Source organism: Piliocolobus tephrosceles, chromosome 1 (genome assembly GCF_002776525.5).
Source record: "Piliocolobus tephrosceles isolate RC106 chromosome 1, ASM277652v3, whole genome shotgun sequence".
NCBI classification, from domain to species: domain Eukaryota; kingdom Metazoa; phylum Chordata; class Mammalia; order Primates; family Cercopithecidae; genus Piliocolobus; species Piliocolobus tephrosceles.
The window spans coordinates 1,030,986-1,058,769 of NC_045434.1; the positions used below are offsets into that span (position 1 = coordinate 1,030,986).

Here is a 27,784-nt window from a genome sequence, read left to right on the forward strand (position 1 = left end):
TCACTGGTCTTATACAGTTTATTGAGTAGATTACACCTCAAAAATGAAATAGGTAATTGGATGGGGAGTTGGCATTTGAACTTTGGTGAGCAGGGTTGGAATTGAAGATTCTTGGACATTTATTTGTGGAGATTTATTGGTAACCAAAAGCCAAATTCTGTAAAATATTTAAAGAGGTTGATTCTGAGCCAATATGAGTTACCATGGCCTGGGGTACACTCTCAGGAGGTCCTGAGAAAGTGTGCCTGAGGTGGTCAGGTCACCGTTTAGTTTTATACATTTTAGGGAGACAGGAGTTACAAGCAAAGACATAAATCAATACATGGAAAGTGCACACTGGTTCAGCTTAAAGAGGCAAGACCTTGAAGCAGGAGAGAGCTTACAGGTCATAGGCAAATTCAAATATTTTCTGATTGGCTTGGTTGAAAGAGTTAAGCTTTGTCTAAAGACTTAAGAAGTCAGTAGAAAAGAATGCTTTAGCTAAAATAAAGGGGTTGTGGAAACCAAGGTCTTTGTTATGTAGACAAAGTCTCATAGATGGAATCCCTCAGACAGCGTGTGATCTACACCAGAGTCAGGTTGGAACTGGGACTCTTACTGCCACAATCAGTCTGTTTCATCAGTCTTATGACTCATCCTGGTCACTGGTGCCTAAACTCCAAAAGGGAAGGGGTATAACAAGGTGTGTCTCACCTCCCTTCCTATCATGGCCAGAATTCAGTCTTTCAAGATCATCTGAGGTCTCCTTGGCCCAGAAGGGGGTCCATTCAGTTAGTCAGGGGGATTAGGAATTTATTTTCATTTTACATTATTGTCCTAAGAAAGTTTTTTTTATCACCTCCATGTCCTCAAACTTTACAAGCAAAAACACAGAATATTTTAGATCATTGTTTCAATTTCTATGATTCCACCTAAACCACAGAAATGCCACATTTCAGAGTTGCCTAAGGATATATAATAAGATAATATTTCTAAACGTTAGCCAGAAAGGAATGTTTCATGCACTGCTCAGGGTGAAGAACTTCTCCAGAGTCTGCTGTTCTGCATCATCTTCATTGCTGCAAGGTGATAAAGCGGCTTGAGGGTTTCAGTGTGGAAGCACAACTTCGTAATCATGCTCATGGGTACAGGAATAAGGCCTACTACCAGAAGTCCTAAGAAGGGCATATTCTGTCTCTGACCTTTCTCTAAATTCTCTCACTTTCCTTGTGAGGGAGTCAATGTTCTCATAGCCATCATCATTGGAGCTCAGGGAAGATCTCCGATGGGGGATGTGGTTAATGACAGTGTAGCACACTTCTTCAGAACCACTGCCATTCTCGTTTCCCTGCCAAGCACAAAGAGAAAAGAAATCAAGGACCCAGGGTCATTCATAAATTGAACTCAGTGTACTACCTTCCCTTCTTCTTTATATACCCAATGGTGCTCTTACACCTAAGGTATCCAAAACCCAAGCATTCCTATACACCAATAATAGATAAGCAGAGAGCCAAATCATGAGTGAACTCCCATTTACAATTGCTACAAAGAGAATAAAATAGCTAGGAATGCAACTTACAAGGGAAGTGAAATACCTCTTCAAGGAGAACTAAAAACCACTGCTCAAGGAAATAACAGAGGAAACAAACAAATGGAAAAACATTCCATGTTCAAGGATAGGAAGAATCAATATCATAAAAACGGAAATACTGCCCAAAGTAATTTACAGATTCAATGCTATTTCCATCAAGCTCCCATTGATTTTCTTCACAGAACTAGAAAAAACTTCTTTAAATTCCATATGGAACCAAAAAAGAGCCTGTTTAGCCAAGACAATCCTAAGCAAAAAGAACAAAGCTGCATAGGAATAGCTCTGGTCTGCAGCTCCCAGCAAGACCAATACAGAAGGTGGGTGATTTCTGCATTTCCAACTGAAGTACCCAGTTCATCTCAGTGAGACTGTTTAGACAGTGGGTATAGCCCACAGAGGGTGAGCAGAAGCAGGGTGGGGCGTCACCTCACACAGGAAGTGCAAGGGATCAGGGAACGCTCTCCTCTAGCCAAGAGAAGTCATGAGGAACCATACCTTCAGGGACAGTGCTATCCAGCCCAGCTTTTCCCATGGTCTTCACAACCCACAGACCAGGAGATTCCTTTGGGTGCCTACACGACATGGGCCCTGGGTTTCAAGCATAAAACTGGGTTTCAAGCACAAAACTGACTGGCCATTTGAGCAGACACCGAGCTAGCTGCAGGAGATTTTTTTCATACCCCAGTGGTGCCTGCAACACCAGTGAGAAAGAACGGTTTACTCCCCTGGAAAAGGGGCTGAAGCCAGGGAGCCAAGTGGTCTTGTTCAGTGGGTCCCACCCCCATGGAGCCCAGCAAGCTAAGAGCCACTGGCTTGAAATTGTTGCTGCCAGCACAGCAGTCCGAAGTCGACCTGGGACATTTGAGCTTGGTGCGGGGAGGGGCGTCCGCCATTCCTGAGGCTTGAGTAGGCAGTTTTCCCCTCACAGTGTAAACAAAGCCACAGGGGAATTCAGGCTGGACAGAGCTCACCCCAACACTGCAAAGCCACTGTGGCCAGACTGCCTCTCCATATTTCTCCTCTCTGTGCAGGGCATCTGTGAAAGAAAGGCAGCAGCCCCAGTCAGGGGCTTACAGAAGGGAAGGCTATGAGCACAGCTTCAGCAGGCTTCAATATTCCTTCCTGTCAGCTCTGAAGAGAGCAGCAGATCTCCCAGCACGGTGCTCAAGCACTGCTAAGGGACAGACTGCCTCCTCAAGGGGGTCCCTGACCCCCATGCCTCCTGACAAGGAAACACCTCCCAACAGGGATCGACAGGCACCTCATACAGGAGAGCTCCAGCTGGCATCTGGCAGGTGCCCCACTGGGACTAAGCTTCCAGAGGAAGGAGCAGGCAGCAATCTTTGCTGTTCTGCAGTCTCCACTGGTGATACACAGCCAAACAGAATCTGGAGTGGACCCCCAGCAAACTCCAGCAGACCTGCAGAATAGGGACCTGACTGTTAGAAGGAAAATCAACAAACAGAAAGCAATAGCATCAACATCAACAAAAAGGACAACCACGCAAAAATTCCATACAAAGGTCACCAAGAGCAAAGACCAAAGGTAGATAAATCCACAAAGATGAAGAAAAAGCAACTCAAAAAGGCTGAAAATTCCAAATACCAGAGTGACTCTTCTCCTCCGAAGGATCACAACTCCTTGCCAGCAAGGGAACAAAACTGGAGGGGAAATGAGTTTGTCAAATTGACAGAGGTAGGCTTCAGAAGGTGGGTAATAAACTCCTCTGATCTAAAGGAGCATGTTCTAACCCAATGCAAAGAAGCAAAAACCTTGAAAAAAGGTTACGGGAATTGCTAACTAGAATAACCAGATTAGAGAAGAACATAAATGACCTAATGGAGCTGAAAAACACAGCACGAGAAGTTTGTGAAGCATACACAAGTATCAATAGCCAAATTGATCAGGCAGAAAAAAAGATATCAGGCATAGAAGATCAACTTAATGAAATAAAGCATGAAGACAAGGTTAAAGAAAAAAGAATGAAAAGGAACAAACAAAGCCTCCAAGAAATATGGGACTATGTGAACAAAGACCAAACCTACATTTGATTGGTGTACCTGAAAGTGACGGGGAGAATGGAGCCAAATTGGAAAATACACTTCAGGATATTATCCAGGAGAATTTCCCCAACCTAGCAAGACAGGCCAACATCCTAATTCAGGAAATACAGAGAACTTAACAAAGATACTCCTTGAGAAGAGCAACCCCAAGACACATAATCGTCAGATTCACCAAGGTTGAAATGAAGGAAAAAATGTTAGAAGGTTGGGTTACCCTCAAAGGGAAGCCCATCAGACTAATGGCAGATCTCTCTGCAGAAACACTACAAGCCAGAAGAGAGTGGGGGCCGATATTCAACATTCTTAAAGACAAGAATTTTCAACCCAGAATTTCATATCTAGCTAAACTAAGCTTCATAAGTGAAGGAGAAATAAAATCCTTTACAGAGAAGGAAATACTGAGGGATTTTGTCACCACGAGGCCTGTCTTACAAGAACTCCTGAAGGAAGCACTAAATATACAAAGGAAAAATCAATACCGCCCACTGCAAAAACAAACCAAAATGTAAAGTCCATCGACACTATGAAGAAACCACTCCACTAATGAGCAAAATAACCAGTTAGCATCATAATGACAGGATCAAATTCACACATAACAATATTTGTTAAATTTACATTTAATTTGTAATAAGTGTAAATATACTAATGTAAATTAATATAAATTATAGAAATTATAATTTATTAATGTAGTAAATTAAATAAATAAATAAAAATATAATGTACTGTCATTTAATATAAATAATATAAATTAAATGTAAATTTAATTTGTAATAAAAGTAAATTTATTAAATTTACATTTAACAAATATTAACCTTAAAGGTTAACTTTAAATTTACATTTAACAAATATTAACTTTAAATCAAATTCACATATAATAATATTTGTTAAATGTAAATGGGCTTAACCTTAAATGTAAATGTAAATGGGCTAAATGCCCCCATTTAAAAGACACAGACTGGCAAATTAGATAAAGAGTCAAGATCCATTGGTGTGTTGTATTCAGGAGACCCATCTCATGTGCAGAGACACACATACACTCAAAATAAAGGGATGGAGGAAGATGTACCAAGCAAATGGGAAGCAAAAAAGAGCAGGGTTTGCAATCTGATAAAACAGACTTTAAACCAACAAAGATCAAAAAAGACAAAGAAGGCCATTACATAATGGTAAACAAAATGAAGGCAGAAATAAAGATGTTCTTTGAAACCAATGAGGACAAAGACACAGCATACCAGAATCTCTGCAACACAGCTAAAGCAGTGTTTAGAGGGAAATTTATAGTACTAAATGCAAACAGGAGAAAGCGGAACAAATCTAAAATCAACACCCTAACATCACAATTAAAACAACTAGAGAAGCAACAGCAAACAAATTCAAAAGCTAGCAGAAGACAAGAAATAACTAAGATCAGAACAGAACTGAAAGAGATAGAGATGTAAAAAACCCTTCAAAACATCAATGAATCCAGGAGCTGGTTTTTTGAAAAGGTTAACAAAATAGATAGTCCACTAGCCAGAATAATAATGAAGAAAGACAGAAGAATCAAATAGACACCCTAAAAAAATAATAGAGGGGAGGTTACCACTGATCCCACAGAAATACAAACTACCATTAGAGAATACTATAAACACTTTTACACAAACTAGAAAATCTAGAAGAAATGGATAAATTTCTGGACACATACACCTTCCAAGACTAAATCAGGAAGAAGTTGAATCCCTGAATGGATCAATAACAAGTTCTGAAATTGAAGCAGTAATTAATTAGCCTACCAATCAAAAAAGCCCAGAACTAGATAGATTCACAGCTGAATTCTACCAGAGGTACAAAGAGGAGCTGGTACCATTCCTTCCCAAACTATTCCAAACAATAGAAAAATAGGGACTCCTCCCTAACTCACTTTATGAGGCCAGCATCGTCCTCATATGAAAACTTGCCAGAGACAAAACAAAAATAGAAAATTTCAGGCCAATATCCCTGATGAACATCAATGCGAACATCCTCAATAAAATACTGGAAAACCAAATCCAGCAGCACATTAAAAAGCTTATCCACCACGATCAAGTCGGCTCCATCCCTAGGATGCAAGGCTGGTTCAACATACACAAATCAACAAATGTAATCCATTACATAAAAAGAATCAATGACAAAAACCATATGAATATCTCAATAGATGCAGAAAAGACCTTTGATAAAATTTAACACCCCTTGATGCTAAGAGCACTCAGTAAACTAGGTACTGATCAAACCTATCTCAAAATAATAAGAGCTATTTATGGCACACCCACAGTCAACATCATACTGAATGGGCAAAAGTTGGAAGCATTCCCTTGGAAAACCAGCACAAGAAAAGTATGCCCTCTCTCTCTACTCCTATTCAACATAGTATTGGGAGTTCTGACCAGGGCAATCAGGCAAGAGAAAGAAATAAAGCATATTCAAATAGGAAGAGAAAAAGTCAAATTGTCTCTGTTTGCAGATGACATGATTGTATATTTAGAAAATGCCAAAGTCTCAGTCCAAAAACTCCTTAAGCTGATAAGCAACTTCAGCAAAGTCTTAGAATACAAAATCAATGTGCAAAATTCACAAGCATTACAATAATAGACAAACACAGAGCCAAATCAGGAGTGGACTCTCATTCACAATTGCTACAAAAAGAATAAAATACCTAGGAATACAACTTACAAGGGACGTGAAGGACCTCTTCAAGGAGAACTAAAAACCACTGCTCAAGGAAATAAGAGAGGACACTAACAAATGGAAAAACATTCCATGCTCATGGATAGGAAGAATCAATATTGTGAAAACGGCCATACTGCCCAAAGTAATTTATAGATTCAATGCTATTCCCATCAAGCTACCATTGACTTTCTTCACATAATTAGAAAAAAGCTTCTTTAAATTTCATAAGGAACCAAAAAAGTGCACATATAGCCAAGACAATCCTAAGCAAAAAGAACAAAGCTGGAAGCATCATGCTACCTGGCTTGAAACTATACTACAAGGCTACAGTAACCAAAACAGCATGGTACTGCTACCAAAACAGATATATAGACCAATGGAACAGAACAGAGGCCTCAGAAATAACACCACACAGCTACAACCATCTGATCTTTGACAAACCTGACAAAAACAAGCAGTGGGAAAATGATTCACTATTTAATAAATGGTGTTAGGAAAACTGGCTAGCCATATGCAGAAAACTGAAACTGGACCCCTTCCTGACACCATATACAAAAATTAACTCAAGTTGGATTAAAGATTTAAACATAAGACCTAAAACTATAAAAATCCTAGAAGAAAACTTCGGCAATACCATTCAGGACATAGGCATGGGCAAATACTTCATGACTAAAACACCAAAAGCAATTGCAACAAAAGCCAAAATAGATAAATGGGATCAAATTAAACTAAAGGGCTTCTGCATGGCAAAATAAACTATCATCAGAGTGAACAGGCAATCTACAGAATGGCAGAAAATGTTTGCAATCTATCTGTCTGACAAAGTGCTAATATCCAGAATCTACAAAGAACTTAAACAAATTCACAAGAAAAAAACAACACCATCAAAAAGTAGGTGAAGGATATGAACAGACAATTCTCAAAAGAAGACATTTATGCAGCCAAAGAAACATATGAAAAAAAGCTAATTATCACTGGTCATTAGAGAAATGCAAATCAAAACCACAATGAGATACCATCTCATGCCAGTTAGAATGGTGATCATTAAAAATCAGGAAACAACAGATGCTGGAGAGGATGTGGAGAAATAGGAATGTTTTAACACTGTTGGTGGGAGTATAAATTGTAGAAGACAGTGTGGCAATTCCTTAAGGATCTAGAACTAGAAATACCACTTGACCTAGCAATCCCATTACTGGGTATATACCCAAAGGATTATAAATCATTCTACTATAAAGACACATGCACATGTATTTTTATTGCAGCCCTATTCACAAGAGCAAAGACTTGGAACCAACTCAACTGCCCATCAATGTTAGACTGGATAAAGAAAATGTACCATGAACACACCATGGAATACTATGCAGCCATAAAAAAGAATAAGTTTATGGTCTTTGGAGGGACATGGATGAAGCTGGAAACCATCATTCTCAGCAAACTAACACAGGAACAGAAAACCAAACACTGCATGTTTCCACTCATAAGTGGGAGTTGAACAATAAGAACATATGGGCACAGGGAGTGGAACATTACACATCAGGGCCTGTTGTGGGGTGGGGGTAAAGGGGAGGGATAGCATTAGGAGAAATACCTAATGGAGATGATGGGTTAATGGGTGCAGCAAACCACCACAGCATATGTATACCTGTGTAACAAACCTGCATGTTCTGCACATGTATCCCAGAACTTAAAGTATAATAATAATAAAAAAGAAATATAACAAAACCCAGCAAAATAATAATAATAATAATAAAAGAACAAAGCTGGAGACTTCCTGCTACCTGACTTCAAACTATAATACAAAGCTACAGTAACCAAAACAGCATGGTATTAGTACCAAAACAGATATATATGCCAATATAGACCAATGGAACAGAACAGAGGCCTCACAAAAAACACCACACTTCTACACCCCTCTGATCTTTGACAAACCTGACAAAAACAAGCAATAGGGAGAGAATTCCATATTTAAAAAATGGTGCTGGAGAAACTGGCTAGCCATATGCAGAAAACAGAAACTGGATCCCTTTCTTACACCTTATACAAAAATTAACTCAAGATGGATTAAAGACTTAAATATAAAACTTAAAACCATAAAAACCCTAGAAGAAATCCTACATAATACCATTCAGGACATAGGCATGGGCAAAGATTTTATGACTAAAATGCCAAAAGCAATTGCAACAAAAGTCAAAACTGACAAATGGGATCTAATTAAACTAAAAAACTTCCGCTCAGAAAAAAAAAAAAAAACACAACAAAAATTATCATCAGAATGAACAGGCAACCTACAGAATAGAATGGGAGAAAAATTTTGCAATCTATTCATCTGACAAAGGTCTAATATCCAGAATCTATAAGGAACATAAACAAATTTACAAGAAAAAGACAAACAAATCCACCAAAAAGTGGGTGAAGGATATGAACAGATACTTCTCAAAAGAAGACATTTATGCGGCCAACAAACATGAAAAAAAGCTCATCATCACTGGTCATTAGAGAAATGCAAATCAAAACCACAATGAGATACCATCTCACACCAGTTAGAATGTCAGTCATTAAAAAGTCTGGAAACAACAAATGCTGGCAAGGATGCAGAGAAATAGGAACTCTTTTACACTGTTGGTGAGAGTGTATATTAAGTTCAACCATTGTGGAAGACAACGTGGCGATTCTTCAAGGATCTAGAACCAGAAATACTATATGACCCAGCAATCCCATTACTGGGTATATATCCAAAGGATTATAAATCATTCTACACAAAGGATTATAAATCATCATGCTATAAAGTCACATCCAAACGTATGTTTATTGCAGCACTATTTACAATAGCAAAGACTTGGAACCAACCCAAATACCCATCAATGATAGACTGGATAGAGGAAATGTGGCACATATACTCCATGGAATACTATGCAGCCATAAAAAAGACTGAGTTCATGTGTTTTATACGGACATGGGGTATAACTAAAGGGCTTCTGCACAGAGTTTATGTCCTTTGCAGGAACATGGTTGAAACTGGAAACCATCATTCTCAGCAAACTAACACAGGAACAGAAAAACCAAACATGGCATGTTCTTACTCATAAGTGGGAGCTGAACAATGAGAATGCATGGACACAGGGAGGGGAACATCACACACTGGGGCCTGTTGGGGTGTGGGGGGCAAGGGGAGGGAGAGCATTAGAACAAATATCTAATACATGCGGAGTTTAAAACCTAGATGACAGGCTGATAGGTGCAGTAAAGCACCATGGCACATGTATTCCTATGTAACAGACCTGCACGTTCAGCACATATATCCCAAAACTTAAAGTAAAAATAAATAAATAAATAAAATATATATAATGTAAGAAATATTTCTAGAAAAAAAAAAAAAAGCCCTTGCTCCAAGCCCTGGTGTCTTAGAGACCTCATTATAGCAGCATAAACTGCACTCCAAGCTTCTGCTAATTATGCTTTAATTTTACCTTGAATAATAAAAGAGGAAAGAAGGATGCTATTATGCTTCTAAATATCTAGGGAAAAAACAATTCTATACTTTAGGTCACACATACTGAGATGCAATGTATGCAACAATCAGACCTCAGTAAGTAATGAATAAGTCATTATTCACTATAATTTTTATAAGATAAAATACTAAGAAAAAAATGAGTTTATGCACATTTTCAATTGCATAGACAGTGAAGGAAAGAAAAAATAAAAACATTAATATATACTAATTAAATCAACAAAAATTTTATGGTGCAGTATCAAAAGGAATAAACTTTTTTCCATGTTATAGTTTCCACCATACTTGTCAATGCAAATGCTAATTCCTGAATATAAGGTTTGAAAGGGAATGTGGAAAGCTAAAAATAATTAATCTTTCATGGTGGTCAGTTTATAAGTATAAATTTACTTAATTTCATCTGTTTTTGTCATAATAGCTTTGAAAATTAAAACAATAGGCTGGACACAGTGACTCATGCCTGTTACCCCTGCACTTTGCAGGGCGGAGGCCAGTGGATTCACTTGAGGCCAGGAGTTCAAGATTAGTCTGGCCAACATAGCGAAACCTGGTCTCTACTAAAAATAAAAAATTAGCCAGGTGTGGTGGTGCACACCTGTAAAGCCAGCTACCTGGGAGGCTGAGGCACCAGAATCACTTGAACCCAGGAGGCGGAGGTTGAAGTGGGCCAAGATTGTGCCATTGCACACCAGCCTGGATGACAAAGTGTGACTCTGTCTCAATAAATAAATAAATAAATAAATAAATAAAATTAGACTTCAGCAGAATTGAGGCCAAAACAATAAGAACTTGCTACTCATCTAGATCAGTTAAAATACTTTTCGATTTTTTATTTCCTTTCATTTCTGCATCACAATGGCCATATAAATTATTTAAAATATGAACGATTTCTAAAAGTACATTTAGAAATTACAAATGAAGGAAGACAGATGCTACTCTTGAATAAATCATCTGTATTTTGACATTTATCAGACAAACACAATAAAAGTTTGTGTTTTTCTTTTGTCTTGCTTTTTGTTTTCTACTTACCTGATTAGAAATGGATGAAACTTCTTTGCCTGGAGGATTAACAAAAGAAAGAAAGAAAGAAAGAAAGGAAAGCATTGTGAGACTTTTGCACCATCACGGATTGAAGGAAAAGGTGAAAAAAACAGAGTGTAGAAATAATAAAACTGCAGAGGCCTATTATCTAAACATCTGACATTACCCCATCTTATAAATGAAGTTCTCAAGACTGAGTGACAAAATCAAGAAAGAACATGTGTTCTGAGACACCATCAATAGTATGTTCTTTCTGTAAATAAAGCACATTAATGTACTGAATAAAATGGACTTCAAAATTTGGTAATAAAATGTTCATAAACGTGCTGTCAATGCAATATAATAAGCATAAAGAAAGAATGATTACAGCTGCAAATTTAAGATATAAATTTTATGTAAATTATTACAGGAAAATTATACAATTCTTTAAAATGAACACTCACTATAGAGGTAGGTACAGAAATAACATGAGTAACTATTTCAAGTTACATACAAATATGCAGATTCATGTTGATTCCATCTGTGAATGGTGAAGCAATTTACATATGTGTGAATCTGAAATTCACTACTAATTTTTTTTTTTTTTTTTTTTGAGACAGAGTCTAACTCTGTCACCTAGACTGGAGTGCAATGACGCTATCTCGGCTCACTGCAACCTCTGCCTCCTGGGTTCAAGCGATTCTCCTGCCTCAGCCTTCCAAGTAGCTAGGACTACAGGCACATGCCACCACGCCGAGCTAATTTTTGCATTTTCAGTAGAGAGCGGGTTTCACCATGTTAGCCAGGATGGTCTCAATCTCCTGACCTCGTGATCTGCCCACCTCGGCCTCCCAAAGTGCTGGGATTACAGGCATGAGTCACTGTGACCAGTTGTCTGTTCACTCTTGTTAGTTATTTTTGCTGTGCAGAAATATTTTAGTTTAATTAGATCCCATTTGTCCATTTCTGCTTTTCTTACAATTGTTTTTGATGTTTTCATCATGAAATATTTGCTCATTCCTATGTTCTGAATGGTATTGCCTAGGTTGTTTTACAGGGTTTTCATAGTTTTGGATTTTACATTTGGGTCTTTAATCCATCTTGAGTTAATTTTTGTATATGGCGTAAGGAAGGGGTCCAATTTCTATCCTCTCCATATGGCTAGCCAGTTAACCCAGCACCATGGATTGAATACGAAATCCTGTCCCCATTGTTTGTTAGTTAGCAACATAGTATTCTTTATTTGAAATTTGGTAAGGGGATAGATCTCAAGTGCCCTTGTGTCCCCACATTCATACAGGATGGTAGCTATGTATAGTGATGGATATATTAATTTGGTGTAGTAATCATTACACAGTGTATACATATATCAAATCATCGCATTGCACACCTTGAATATAGGCAATTTTTATTTGTCAGTTATACCTCAATAAAGTCGGGGGTAAAAATAAACAGAGAGTTTCCTTTAGATATACTTGTCCACAGGGCTGAGCCCTGTTATTCATAACTGTCGATTTTGAGTAATTACATGATTACTATACCTAGATACTATGGCAAACGGAGCAAATTCTTTTTTCTTTTTTTTAAAGACAGGCTCTTGCTACATTGCTCAGGCTGAACTCTAATTTCTGGCCTCAAGGAATCCTTCTACGTTAGCCTTCCAAGTAGCTGGGACTACAGAAGTGCACCACCAACTTCTTTCAACTTCTTGAGAACAAAATAATACACTTTTTAGGGGCCAGGAGTGGTGGCTCACGCCTGTAATCCCAGCACTTTGGGAGGCCAAGGTAGGTGAATCATGAGGTCAGGAGTTCGAGACCAGCCTGGCCAACATGCTGAAACCCCATCTCTACTAAAAATACAAAGATTAGCTGGGTATGGTGGTGGCGCCTGTAATCCCAGCTACTCGGGAGGCTGAGGCTGGAGAATCGCTTGAACCCGGAAGGTGGGGTCTTACAGTGAGCCGAGATCACGACACTGCACTCCAGCCTGGGTGACAGGGTGTGTCTCCATCTCAAAAAAAAAAAAAAACACACTTTTTATCACCTGCTAATATTCAGAGGCCCTATTTTAGAACACCAATATACAAATTAAAATCCGTAGAATTTTGGTTAACTTCTTTCCACAGACGTTTCTTAAATGTCTCTCAAAAAATAATATATAAATATTACTTTAATACCAAGACTGATGTGATCAATTTTATGAAAGAGTAAGAACTCCAAGCAGCCTCTTCTGCAATCTGTTATTACAATAGGCTCAAGAGTGTCTGCTAATTGGATGCTTAAATTTGCACTTCCCTACTATGAAAAATATTATACAGCCATGACTTACTTTTATCTTGATCTTGAAGTTTTCTTTCAAATGTAGTCATTTCCTGCCTACAAGGAAAGAGATCGTTAACATTAATTTGGTTGCCCTTAACCTAAAGCCATTGTTAGATTTTCCATGCAAATATTAAATACAATTAAAAGGCTGCTTACTCCAGCGTTTTTTGAAATACCACAAAAATCTAGATAAACAGTGAAAAGTGGAAAATAAAGCCCCATACAGCAAGAAGCTAAGGGAATTATTAGCTTATCAGATATATTATCGCATGCATGGAAAACATACGTATAATATAATGAAATTTAGGATAATTCAAGAGAGAAAATTGAAAGTTTTGAAATTTACTTTTCTGCTATTCTTGATGAGGGTGTATAAATCCTTAAAGGTAAATGAGAGGGTCTTACAAATTTTAACTAAAACTTTATGGTAATAGACATCAATAAGTGTGGTGGCCAGGTGCAATGGCTCATGCCTGATCCCAGCACTTTGGGAGGCCGAGGCAGGCAGATCACGAGGTCAGGAGATCGAGACCATCCTGGCCAACACGGTGAGACCCCATCTCTACTAAAATACGGGAAAAAAAAAATTAGCTGGGCACAGTGGCATGCGCCTGTAGTCCCAACTACTTGGGAGGCTGAGGCAGGGGAATTGCTTGAACCAGAGAGATGGAGGTTGCAGTGAGCCAAGATCGTGCCACTGCACTCCAGCCTGGTGACAGAGCAAGACTCCATCTCCAAATAAAATAAAATAAAATAAAAATAATAAGTGTGGGCCAGTGATGAAAGAAATAGAGATTATTTTTAAAGGGACACAATTTACACAGTAAAGAGGATTCAAAGGCAGTAGTGAGGAGATGGGGTTGCCAGCATATCACCTTTTATTCATCTGTCGATCAGACTCCTAAATTTAAGGGGAAATATGAAAAAAGGACATAACTCGTAATGAGCTGCCCCTCAAGGACGGTCAGTTACACAGTATAGAGATGTGCCTGGGCTGAGGGAAAAATATTTTGTGAGGAAGTATTCTAAAACGACATGCCACAATCACCACCTGGATTTTGCAACAGAGCAGAGACCCCTCTTGGAAGCCTGTTGGGCACCCACAAGCAAGGAAATAAAGGAAAGTCGTGAGTTTCTACAAGAGAAATTCCGGCACCCGGCCAGCCCTGAGAAGTAAATGAGCAGCCTGGTCAGCAGGAGGAAACCTGGACCTCCACCACATGCATCCTCTGGCACACAGACCCCAGGCGCGGGGGCGCTGAGGACTGAACTCCCACTGCCAGGCTTTGTCTGCATTTCTTCCTGAGGAGCCTGAGAAAGTCATGACCAGGAGCCAGACCTTAGCATTCCTTTCTCTTGACTCCACATTTTTAGACAAAGTTTGCTTCCTTAAAGAATAGCAAATCAAAGAATCTTTCATTCCACCTATGACCCATAAGGCACCCTTCCCCCTCAGCTTCAAGGTATCTCAACTTTTTAGGCCAAACCAACTATAATCTCCATGTACTGATTTACAATTTTTTTTTTAATTATTATTATACTTTAAGTTCTAGGGTATATGTCATCTTCCTGTAAATTCCGCTTTCCGGAAATTTACCCCTGCCTTTTAAAACCCTTGATTGTCAGCCATTGAAGAGGACAGGTCTTAAGCCTGAGGGACCGATTCTCCTTGCTTGGTGACCTGCAAATAGATGTATCCTTGGTCCTGCTGCAACCCTCAGTGTGGATGTTTTTGGCTTTACAGCACCGGGTGAGCTGCCCTCAGTTTGGTTCAGTCACAGCCATAGCTTGCTTCTCTTCTGCACCCTCCTTAAACACACACACATACACACAATTTTATCTCACAGATGATCAACTTTCATTCAGAATACTAAGCACAAAGTTACAAAGATGAACTGCACAACAAAAGCAAAACAAAAAAAGCAGAAACAATATTTAGAAGCAGAAAAATAATACCTGTTTATTACTGTTAATAGTTATTAACAATAATAAATGGAGAAGGAACAATTATTGGAATAATTACTAATAATTATTGTTAATAATAATTAACAATAATAAATGGAGAAGGAAAATGGACTGGCCTAAACCAGGAAAACAATTGTAGAGAATAACATTTTATGTTAAATTAAAACAACATTAATGGGAGAGGAAAGAATCAAGAGAAGTTAGCTAATGGGTACAAAAATATAGTTAGCTAGAACACATAAGTCCTAGTATTTGATAGCACAGTGAGGAAAATTATAGTTAACAATAATTTATTGTACATTTCAAAATAGCTAGAAGAATTGTAATGTTCCCAAGACAAAGAAAAGATTGGTGTTTGAGTAGATGGATATCACAAGTACTCTGATTTAATCATTACACATTGTATACATTTACCAAAATATCACATGTATCACCCAAATATGTACAAGTATGCTAGCTATATCAGTTTTAAAAATAGGCCAGGTATGGTGGCTCATGCCTGTAATCCCAGCACTTTGGGAGGCCAACATAGGTGGATCATTTGAGCCCAGAAGTTTGAAACCAGACTGGGCAACATGGTAAAACTCTGTCTGTACAAAAAAGGTGTATATTATCCAGGCATGATGGTGTGCACCTGTAGTCTCAGGTACTTGGGAGGCTGAGGCAGGAGAAGTGCTGGAACCCAGGAGGCAGAGGTTGCAGTGAGCCGAGATTGCGCCATTGCACTCTAGCCCCGGTGACAACAGCGAGACTCGGTCTCAAAAAAAAAAAAAAAAAGATCTAAACAAATGAAACAAAAGTATAACAGGAGAAAAGTCATAAAATAAATACTTAAATCTGAAAACTGACTTCACAGGGGAAAAAACAAATGGCACAGAACACTGAGATATGGTGACTACAGCCAGTGACAACATGTGCTTGAAATTCGCTAAGAGAGTGAATCTCAAGCATTCTCATCACACACATAAACAATGGTAACTGTGTGAGATAATAAATATATTAAATAGTTAATGTACTTTATAGTGATAATCACTTCACCATATATACACATCAAAACATCATATTGTATACCTTCAATATGTACAATTTTTGTTTTTCAATCATAGCTCAAGAAAGGTGAGAAAAAAATGTAAAATAAAGACATATGTATAAAAGAAAATAATACATGATTAGGGGGTGGGGGTAGGGAAGAAATAATGCGTTTTTGAACTTTCATGGGGAAAATGTATGTAAAACCAAGTCATCAGGAAGACTGCTTAAGGTGGCCCAGCTCCATAGCCGCAAAGTGGAATTACACTCACTAAGTTGTGAGGAGAAAGATACGATCCAAGAACTGTATTACTCTCCAAGGAAAGAAAACGTATTGTCAAATGTCTTAGTACTGAGATAATCTAAAACCTATGAGGTCTTTAGGAAAGAAAGAAAGCAAACATTACTGCACAACCACATTTGGACTTTGTAAAATGCGAAGTTATGTAACAAAGCAGTTGGTGAATGAAGAATTCAGCCACTCGGTTATCTGTCATTCTGAGGCTCTAGCCACAAAATCCAAACCTGTCTAAGTCCAGGCTGTGGATTATCAGCACCTACTGGTTGTCCACTCTGTCTTAAACACAGTGGAACAATTCTGCATGCTGTGGCCACTGGAAACTTCCAGACAGTGGCAGGAATTCCTGGATTTATAGGAATCCTCTTAGATTTTCTTGACATCTCTCATGAACTAAATTGTGTCCCCTTAAAATCCACATGTTGAAGTCCTAATCCCCAGAACCTCAGAATGTGACTGTATTTGCAGATAAGATCTTAACAGAGGTAATTACATTAAAATGAGGTCATAAGATTGGGCCCTGTTTCAGTATGACTGGTGTCTTTGTCAGAACAGAAAATTTGAACACAGTCGTAACACAGAGGGAAGACCATTCGAAGACTCGGGGAAAAGACAGTCATTGACAAGCCAAAGACAGACTTCACAAAACAGCCCACCTCTGCCAACACGTTGATCTCAGACTTCCAGTCTCTGTAATTGTGAGAAAGAAAATTTTGGTTCTTTAAGCCACCCAGTCTATGGTACTTTGCTTAAGAGCCTTAGTAAATGAATACAGATTGATACGTGGGAACGGGACTAGGCCATACTAATGAAACAGGACCTCCCTCTATCCTCCCTATCTGAGAGGAAGCTGCCTGCAATGTCCCCTGGTGTCTTTGATCTCCCATCACAGGGACCTTCTCATACTCCGGAAGATGAAGACTTTAGCAAGACCGTCATTTCAGAAAAAGAGCTGGACAGGAGATGGCATGATAGAGATTAAAACCAACAAACACCTAATACCGTCATGAATTGCTACACACGAAACTATTTAGAATCCATATGAAAGAAAGAAAAAGAAAATATGAAAGGTTACTCAAATAAACCAGTAGATTAATTTCTCTCAGCTGATAACAAGTAGGAAAAATAATGACAGTGAATATCTGAAATACCTAATAATGTTTCTCTAGCAGACAAATTTCAAAATTATGATCTTTGAACAAAAGATTACATAATAGATTTTCAAAATCTAGGCACATAATGATGTGCACAGATACCCTAGTATGTATTGAGTGTTGGTGCCAGACTGTCATAGTGCTGATGAAATAGGCCGTGATTTCTTTTTCCATAAACACAAGCTAAAATTATAGTATTTTAAGGCTATTTTGCATATGAAGAACCCAAAATTTACAGAATGTAAGTAATTTGTCTCAAAGTTAACATATAGGACAAAGAAAACCTTAATAAAATCCATAAAGCAGAAATAACACAGGCCACACAGATACTGGTAACAATGACATAAAATTTAAATTATATTTTAGACTACAAAACAATATTTGAAATTTAAAAACTACTCAGGTCCAAGAATAAATTAAAAGTTACAAAATATTAGATAATATTAGATAATAATAGTATTTCCTTTAATTACACATAGGATACAGGTAAAATATTATTTAGAGGGAAAGTTTATATTCATATATGCTTCCATTCCTAAACAAGAAAAATTGAGAACAAAATTTTTAAGTTTTGAATTCAAAACAATTAGAATAGCAATAATTTTAAAAACTAAGGAAAGCAAAAATAAGAATGCAATAAAGATAAAAGCAATGATACTATGACATCCTGGAAAAAATGCAAAACAGAAATCAGATCAGTGGTCGCCAGGGGTTGAAGGGAAAGGGAGGGGTGGTAGGAATACTCTGTATCTTGATTGTGGTGATTACATGACTGTGTACGTTTTTCCTAAACTTATCAAACTGTATATATAAGGGTGAATTTTACTGTACTGTACCTCTATAAGCCTACATTTTAAAAGTCAAGTGACTTGAAAGAGCTCATACTGTCCTTTCTGTAAATATGTTTTAATGAATAATATTCTGGTAAGAATCCAATAATCAAAATTGACTCAGGAAGATATAGAAGATCCAACTTTATTCAATAGACATCATCTTGTGAAATTAGCCAAAAAGGAAACTGACTTCTCAGCCCACACGAAACACATATTTGACTGCAATTGACTAGAATGGTAAAATGGTTCAGATCTTCCTCACCATGCTGACTAGTGAAAGTTCCATGAGTCATGCTCCTAAAATCTTCTTGCATGAGAAAACCCTAATGACATTTAATTTATCTACATTTAGTTATTGTCTGCTTGTAATAAAGACTTGCTGGTATTTGAAAATGTTAACACTTCAGTTCCTTTAACAGAAAAATATTAGAGAATGACATCTAGTGCAGAGCTCACCTTAGACATGATGAAACAAAAGCCTAGTTTAAATGACTAGTTTATGCCTAAATTAAACGTCTAATGTAAATGCCTAAATTAAAAGTCTACTTTAAAAGACGCTATACAGAACTGATTCACAGCAGCTGATAAAAGAACCTTGGTTCAATAACATCACCAAATCATTGCTATCTCCTCTCCAGCTACAAACCATAAGGGGAGTGGGGGGAGTGGGGAGAGCATGAGACAGGGTCACAAGATAGGCAGAGCCAACTCCACTGTCCCTGAGGGCTGACTCATGAAGCCAACTCTCTCCTCTGGCAGGAAAGTGTTATTCAAACATTTAGGAGGGGGCTGATGCCTGCAAACATCATTTCACATCACCAGCAGATACCTGACTCACTCCTCAATCCTCTGCCCCTTCATACCATGGAAGAGAAGAAGAAGCCATCTCAGAGACAGAAACCAAGACATTGAGATGAAATGATTAAAAAAGAGCTTAGTGCACAAATATGAAAAACCTATGGTTAACCAACAAAGCAGGGTGTTTCTGTTCATCTAAGCTGAGGCAAGATATCAACATCTAGATATCTACCATTTTTCCACTCCATTTTTTATCTTTTTTCCATTGAGTGTCTTGTGAGGGTTGAGAAACAGATATACACTAGCAAGTGAAACAGATGTGACTTTAAAGTGCGTATGGTCTATGAAGGAAGTGGACTATAAACAGCTCAAACAACATATAGAGCTACAAGTTGAGATAAAGGCCACAGCAAATATAGGTAGTTTCTAGTGCCATAAAACCATGGGGTGCTGAAGCAAAGTTCCTCCATAATCTTTCAGAGAAGGGCATGAGGGCCAGCATCTCCAGGAGGAGACATTATCAATCAGTCCAAGTGCAAATATGAAAATTTGTTTTAATTGTGAAGTAAAAGACCAGCTTGTAGAAATGCCCTAAAGTGAGGCTGAGCTTGGTGGCTTGAAGAACATCAAATAAAAGGAGAATGCATATAAGACAGTGAGTGAAGGTAGAGGGTGAGGAACCACACGGGACAGATGCAGAATCCAATCCTAATGGAATTGTAGGCCCTGGTGAAGAGTCTGCATTTTATTCTGAATGCAGTGAAGAGCCATTGAATGGTCTCAGGCAAGGAAAAGGCATAATGAGACATGTTTTCCAAAGATTATTCTGGCTACTTGTGAGGAAAAGGTGGGAAATACGGCCACTGCATATAACCAACCAAAACCAGACATCCTTTATTCTATCTTTATGTTTCTACACTCGCATTATATAATCAATAGAAACAAAACACGTGGCTAACACCGTCTCTTTCTTATTTAGACAGAGTCAGTGTCTAACCTGCTGCCAAGTCATGCGGGTAATCACCAAAGAACTCTGTTACAGTGGCCCTGAGAGGTGTTAGTTCGAGTGGGGCACAGACTCTGGAAGTAATCTCAGAAAAAAAAAAGACTCTGATATGCTCTGTTCTTACCGTTTTCTTTCCTCATCTGGGTTTCCTTTCCTGGGCTTCTTTTGATTCTCTCCCAGGCAACTATATGGAAGCACAAAAGAAAAAAGAGAGATTGTTACTGTCCTCCACATTTTTCACCTTCTTCTCTAACTTTCTGTACCATTAAAACCAAACCCGCCTTTTCTTTTGACAAACTTCCCTTTCCTTCAAAATCAACAAGCAGTCACAGACAGAATGCATTTCAGAACTTAACCACAGAAACCAGGCCTCTGATGGGACAAAATGCCCATAGTCTGACTTTTGATTTTCTCAGTCTTTGGATTTATTGTGATCCGACATGCAAACTTCCTGAATCTCCAGAAGAGGTGAGAGCTCCCAAGAAGCTAGAAAGACCTTAACAACAGGGAGGCGCCACTTCTGCAACAACCTGAGGCAAGCTGAGCTGCTTGTACACACCTTTGTGGACTATGAGGACTGTCAGTCTTGGCCTGCTGAACCACAGCAAGCTTCTCGGGGCCCTGCTGCATGTGGCCATTCATGTGCAGATAAGACATTGGGATCTTTACATACATTCAGGAAAGCTGATTTTTTCATATTACTCTTGGTGTTTTGCCATCAGTTATCATCATCTTTATAATAATCAGGCAAACACTAAATGATGAAGTTACAGAAATCAGGTGATTTGCATGGTTAACACAATAGTTAGCTGCTTGTGTTTGTGACTTGGTTAATCAAACTTTCTACTCCACCAGTTGTCCAAACATAGCATTTCTTTCACAGTTTTCTTTTCCTCTGTTATCACATTTGGAGCACTGGTCTATCCTTCTGCTTCTAGGTAGCTTTGCATGTAAGAGCCTCATCTCTACTTACCATCCGGATTCAGGGAAGGCATTTCGAACCAATGCTGAGAAAGTGCCTTCCCTGAATAGAGCTCATAGTATACGTTCAAGAAACATTGCTAGATATCAACACACAAGGCCACTAAACAAAGAATATATTTGTTAAACATAAAGGAATATCAATTTACAGAGGAGGGGGCTTTTTATAGAATCAGTTGCTGATGTAGAGATTTTGTATAATAGTCTCAATCACAGTCAAATCTGGATGTAATGTTTATTTAATAGTGCAGATTGTAAATCAGGTAAAAAGTAATTTAAGTGTCTCCTTTTTTCCCCCTTTTCCTGGAGTTCAGTTTTCTCATGATTCCATCTTCCTAAACTGGTCAATAAAGAAAGAATTTGATAAAATAATTGTCCTTGGGGTTATTAGTGATTCATTGACTTATACATCTAAAGAATGTTTGTATTTTAAAGTTGAAAACAACACAGGAAAGTACTTAGCATCAGTACGGACCTAATTGGAATTCCACATCATTAATATTATTGAACATAACTGGATACCAAATTCTACTGTGAATAAAGTAAAAATTGTTTTTCTTAATCCAGAGGGATTCAGATAATATCAGGCCAGAGATGATGTACAAAAATTTGTTGACCAAATTAATAAATCAACTAATACTCCATTGTTTTTAAAAATAGGTATTTTATTAAGCTTTAAAAGTATCTTGGACAAATAATTAAGATTATGAGTAATTTTTTATACCTTCTGTGTTTTTTCTTCTTATTTTTAAACTTTCTAAATGTTGGATGTTGACTTATGACTTCATAACTCCACAAAGAAAGTCTTAATAAACATCCCCCAAAATCAGCAATTTGCACACGATTTCTCCAACTATCAAGCAGTAAAATTACAACCCAAGAAGCTATAACCAAAAGTGTGCATGTCTAGGTATAAGTAATATTCTAAATAATCCTTATGTTAAACAGGGAATCATAAAGGAACTTTCTAAAAACACGGAATAAAATAATAATGCAAGCTGCACAAGACTATTTGAAGGATAAAGTGAAGTGTGAAGAAAATAGCTTGCTAAAATACATTCATAAGAAAACATAAATGACTAATAATGACAAAGTAAGCATTTATCTTAAGAAGTTGGGAGAACAAAAAGGAAACAAGAAAGTTGTGGGTAAAAATAAATATGATAGGGAACCATATCTTAGAATAATATCAGTAAGATAGCAAAAGTCTGGAAAGACCAACTAAAGAAATAAGGAATGGAGACAAAAATATAATGAAAACAGACAGTTCAGAATAAGTATTACAGACATACAACAAACATGATGAAGAATTACTTATAATAAACATGATGGCTTAAAATGAGTAATATCTTGGAAAAATGAAATAAAAAACTGACACACGAATACCATCAATAATAAAAAATTCCAGCTTACACAGCTGCATACACAATTTACCAAACTTCAAGTGACAAATATACTCTCTCATATATAAGATGTTCCAGAAAGAAGAAAAATGTAAAATGATGCCAACCCATTTAATGAGATTGGTAAACTTTCATTTCAAATTAAATAAATCAAATTTTAAAAAATCACAGGTCCAATTCAATCATGAAAATAGATGCAATAATCCTCAATAAAATATAAGTTAACTAAATCTAAAACTATGGTCAAATTGCACACGTCACAATCAAATGGGTTTTATCCCAGAAATTAAAAGATAGGTAATTAGCAAAAATATTTATTAACACAATTAACCACTTTAGAAGTCTAAGAGAAGACTCATGAGGTTATCTCAATAGTTTAAAAATGCATTTGATAATGTTTGGTCCTTATTAACAATAAAAACCCTCCGAAGAGCTGGGTGCAGTAGTGCATGCCTGTAATCCCAGCTCCTCGGGAGGCTGAGGCAGGAAGATCACTTGAGGCCAGGAGTTCAAAGCTGTAGTGCACTCTGATTGCATCTGGGAATAGCCACTGCACTCCAGACTGGGCAACATAGCGAAACCTCATCTCTACATATTTTTTTAAAAAGTAGAATCTCCTTATTTTGACAGAGGCAATATGCCAAAAACATAAATGCCAAATATAAATGTCAAAAATATACAGCAACCTTAATGAAAACAAATTTAGAAAAAAATCATTATGATCAGTTACAAGACAATGATGCCTAAGAATTCTGACACTGTTAAACATAATTATGCTATAAAAAATGATAAAGATACCTATAAGATTTGTAAGAAACAAAAAAGAATAGAAAAATCTTTAACTTTACAGATGACATATTAACTATGTAAACCCAGTAGGATTAAAAAGCCATGAAAAAAAATGAGAAATTCAACAAGGCTAGTGGATACAAAGTCATCAATAACATTCCAACAGTAACAGGCTAGGAAAAAATGTCATTCATAGATTTATTACTGTTGCATATGGTATCTAGAAATCTATCTAACAAGGAATAAAAGAAAAAAAGTGAAAGCTCTATTAGACTACATTAAAGAAGATCTGAATAAACGTGGTTATAAATAATTGTTTTGACTGGTGTATTAATAGTATATCTTCATAGGCCAGGAGCGGTGGCTCACGCCTGTAATCCCAGCACTTTGGGAGGTCGAGGCAGGTGGATCATGAGGTCAGGAGTTCAAGACCAGCCTGGCCAATATGGTGAAACCCCGTCTCTACTAAAAATACAAAACTTAGATGGGCATGGTGGTATGTGCCTGTAGTCCCAGCTATTCGGTAGCCTGAGGCAGAAGAATCTCTTGAACCTGGGAGGCAGAGGTTGCAGTGAGCTGAGATCGCGCCACTGCCCTCCAGCCTGGGTGACAGAGCAAGACTTCATCTTAAAAAAAAAAAAAAAAAATATATATATATATATATATATATATATATATATATATATATAGTATATCAGCATAAACATAGAAGAATTTGCAAATAGATCTCTATATTCACAATGTTATCCCAATCAAAATTCAAATTGGCACTTTTTATACAATACACAAATTCAGAATTTGTGTACAAATTTATATGGGAGGATAAAAATCTTCAAAGAACTAAATGAATTTTGAAATAAAGACTAAAGAGGGTATGTGATGGACACTGCCCATGGGCGATGTCAACATTTATTTCACCCTCTTGCTAGTCAGAGGCTAGAAAGCAGCAACTACCTTCCCCAGACTCATCTGCAGTCAATTATCAGGCTGCAAATTAGGTGTTACCCAAGGTAACAGGCCTCTGACAAGCAGGGTCAGGGCAACAGGAGCCTCTCTGCATCCGTGTTCTAGAGGCCACTCTCCAGCCTTCTCTCACACCACATCTGTGATCCAAATGACTGACACACACCAAGGTGACTCCTTGGGGATGCATTTACTTTCACTGAATTTCCTCTTCGTGTTGGCTGTTCCTAATGAATGTCAGCTCTTTGCCATCTCTTTGTTGGGGCTCAGAAAATGACACTCCAAAATAAAAGCCTCAGAAGCAGCTCTCTTTCTCCTGCCCTCCTCTCTGTGGCAACTCTTTCCTACCCAGGGCTAGCCATAGAAATTAGAATCCCTCTTCCTCAAGGTGACTGATAGAAACCAGAACCTCTTTTCCCCAAAGCCAGCCATAAAATTAGTCAGATGACTCTAACTTTCCCTCTATCTTTCTGTGTAAGAACCGGCCATAAAGACATTATCTGACCTACTTTGTTTGACTGTAGGTCACAAGCCGCCATTCCAGAGAGTGTTCTGCCCCATACGCATGAGTAAGGAACCCGCAGAGAGGTCAAGAAGAATCTAAACAGACAGAACAAGACTTGCTGGGATTTTCCATTCTATTAGCATTAGGTCATATCCTTTTTGTCCAATCATATTTCTACATGGCTAGCCAAAATTTGTTGAACCTAAGCATAGAAATGGACAGTTTCCTTTGCATCTTTGCGTCTTCATTCTGAGGTTCCTGTGTCCCATAAAATGATGATCAATAAATTTGTATGACTTTTGTCCTATTAATCTGCCTTTTCTCAACTGATTTCCAAGAACCTTCAGGGAACAAAGGGGAAGTTTTCCTTTTGCCCCTACATCTTCTTTGGTATATTTTAAGAGCTTGTTGTCTATTTCTCTGTGTCATTCCTCGATACTCACTGAGCATAGACATTTCTTCCTAAAATACATGCCACACTGCGTTTTTCTCCAGCTTATAAATGTTCACTGCTTTACCACTTTCTATGTGCCTTTGAAGGTGCTTCATTATCAGACCCCCAACTTCATTCTCAACTTCTTCTGCTACTGGAGTCATCTCTGAACAATATGCTCCAATTATGGACAGTAATACCGTGCACTTGAAACTCATACATTTTCACAGGTTGTCCCTTCAGCTTGGACCATCTTTTCCTGCTTTGTATGTCTGCCTAACATTTACAGCACATTCCAAATGGCAATTCCTCAAACATGTCCTTCCTTCCTGCTATCCCAAATCAGAATTCCATTCCTTCCTTCCTTTTATTTCTACAGTGCACTGCTTGTGCTTCTACCTAGAACACATTAGCAACTGCCTTATCTTAAAAAGAAGACATTGTGGTGGAATGGAAATGACGGATGACTTGACATCATAAATTACATGTTACATTCATAATTTTATAGCAAAGGCAACCATGACAAGTTTTAATTCTCTCTCAGTTTTAATTATCTGAGCCATGTAATACCTGTTTTTTTAAAGCTGAGTCAGAGTCATTAAGTACGATGTTCTTTGAAGGGGCCTATCCATTTTTAAAATTTGCCTCCATATTCATTTTCCTTCCATGTTTAATTTTTTCTTGCGACCAAGACCATTGTCTTACCTAGGCTTTCCATAAATATTGGTTAACTTTCAAAGAAGGGAAGTATTTTTTCTTTAGGGTAAATAATTGAATTTACCTCTCAGCACAATTGTGTCATTTTTCCTCCATCTACTGCCCAGACTCATGTTCATCCTGAACTTTGATGGGCCCTCTCCATCCATGAACCATTAAGCTTTTTTTTTTTTCTTTTTTTTTTTTGAGACAGTCTCGCTCTGTCGCCCAGGTTGGAGTGCAGTGGCACCATCTCAGCTCACTGCAAGCTCCGCCTTCCAGGTTCACGCCATTCTCCTGCCTCAGCCTCCCGAGTAGCTGGGACTACAGGCACCTGCCACCACGCCCGGCTAGTTTTTCATATTTTTAGTAGAGACGGGGTTTCACCGTGTTAGCCAGGATGGTCTCGATCTCCTGACCTCCTGATCCATCCACCTCAGCCTCCCAAAGTGCTGGGATTACAGGCGTGAGCCACTGCGCCCAGCCACCCTTAAACTCTTTAAGAAATAGGGATTTACTGAAAGACTAAATGAAGAAGTCAAGGGATAGCTGAGCTATTTAACCTGGTGAAAGGAGACGGCATGAACCATCAGGTGTGGGGAAGACAATCTGCTACCTCATAAAGACAGATTCTCTGATCTATTTTGTTTGACCGTAGGTCATAAGCCACCATTCCAGAGAGTGTTCTGCCCCATACCCATAAGTAAGGAACCTGCACAGAGAGGTCAAGAAGAATCTAAACAGACAGAACAAGACTTGCTGGGATTTTCCACTCAGTCTCTTAGCGTTAGGTCATATCCTTTTTGTCCAGTCATGTTTCTACGTGGTGCCCACTGGAGCACAGGAGTGATATGATGAGAGTTTTGTCTATCAATGTAGTCACATCATATGCAAGATTGTCTGGAAGGGGACTGGGAGCGTGGACAGAGGAGTGGGATGCTGTAGAGCCCATCATTTAAGATTAAGCAAGATGTAAGAACAATAATGCCTGTCATCTGTATACGTTCTATAAATTATGAACTATTGGAAGAGTATAAGGCTAAACATTACCAAAAAAGGTGTGACTAAAGTCAGAAGCATTCAAATGCATATCCTGCATCCATAATTTGCAAGGACCTGACTGTTCATTCTCATACCAACCCACAAAGCTGATGGATGGAAAGTTAAGCTCTACACCCTCATGAAGAAAAAGAGGAGCAGAAAAATTCAAGTGACAATTGTGTAGGGTTGCCAGATGAATTACAAGATGCACTGCTAAATTTGAATTTCAGATAAACAATGAATAACTTTTTAATAAAGTACAACCCATGTTATAATGCCCAAAATATTATATGAGGCACATTCATACTAAAAAAAAAATGATTTTCTGGAATTTGAATATGACTTAGCATCCAGTATTTTTGTTTTCTACATCTGGCAACCTATCATGGTTCCAGAGTAAGGTAAGAGAAGGAGTCAACGGGGCGTCACTGTGTGCTCCTAGAGGATGCTGTCTTCAGGCTCAGCCTTCTAGACGCACAATGTACCTCACCATTACAAATGTGTATGTCCAGCCTCCTTATCTCTGTTCTCTTTCCCCCAAGAAAGGCAGCACCAAGAGTCAAGACTCACCTGAGTTTTCGCAGGAGATAATTTCCCATCTTTTCACAGTGACTCGGTTTCTCAGCTCCTGAGTTTCACTCCACTTGGGGAAGTTCTGACCAAAGCACCAAGAGGAAAATGCATGAGGCAGGAGGTTGCATCTGACCACGGGTTCGT

The 27,784-nt window shown here is 38.1% G+C and overlaps 1 protein-coding gene across 1 annotated transcript; it reads right to left on the reverse strand.

Annotated features, from left to right (window-relative positions):
• Window positions 1–27,784, reverse strand: GCSAML (germinal center associated signaling and motility like). Its single transcript, XM_023216266.2, has 5 exons — window positions 27,638–27,784; window positions 20,381–20,440; window positions 13,181–13,227; window positions 10,859–10,887; window positions 1–1,327 (listed from the first exon to the last, which is right to left on the reverse strand). The coding sequence occupies exons 1-5, from the start codon at window positions 27,664–27,666 to the stop codon at window positions 1,088–1,090; spliced, it is 405 nt and encodes a 134-aa protein (XP_023072034.1). The 5' UTR covers window positions 27,667–27,784; the 3' UTR covers window positions 1–1,087.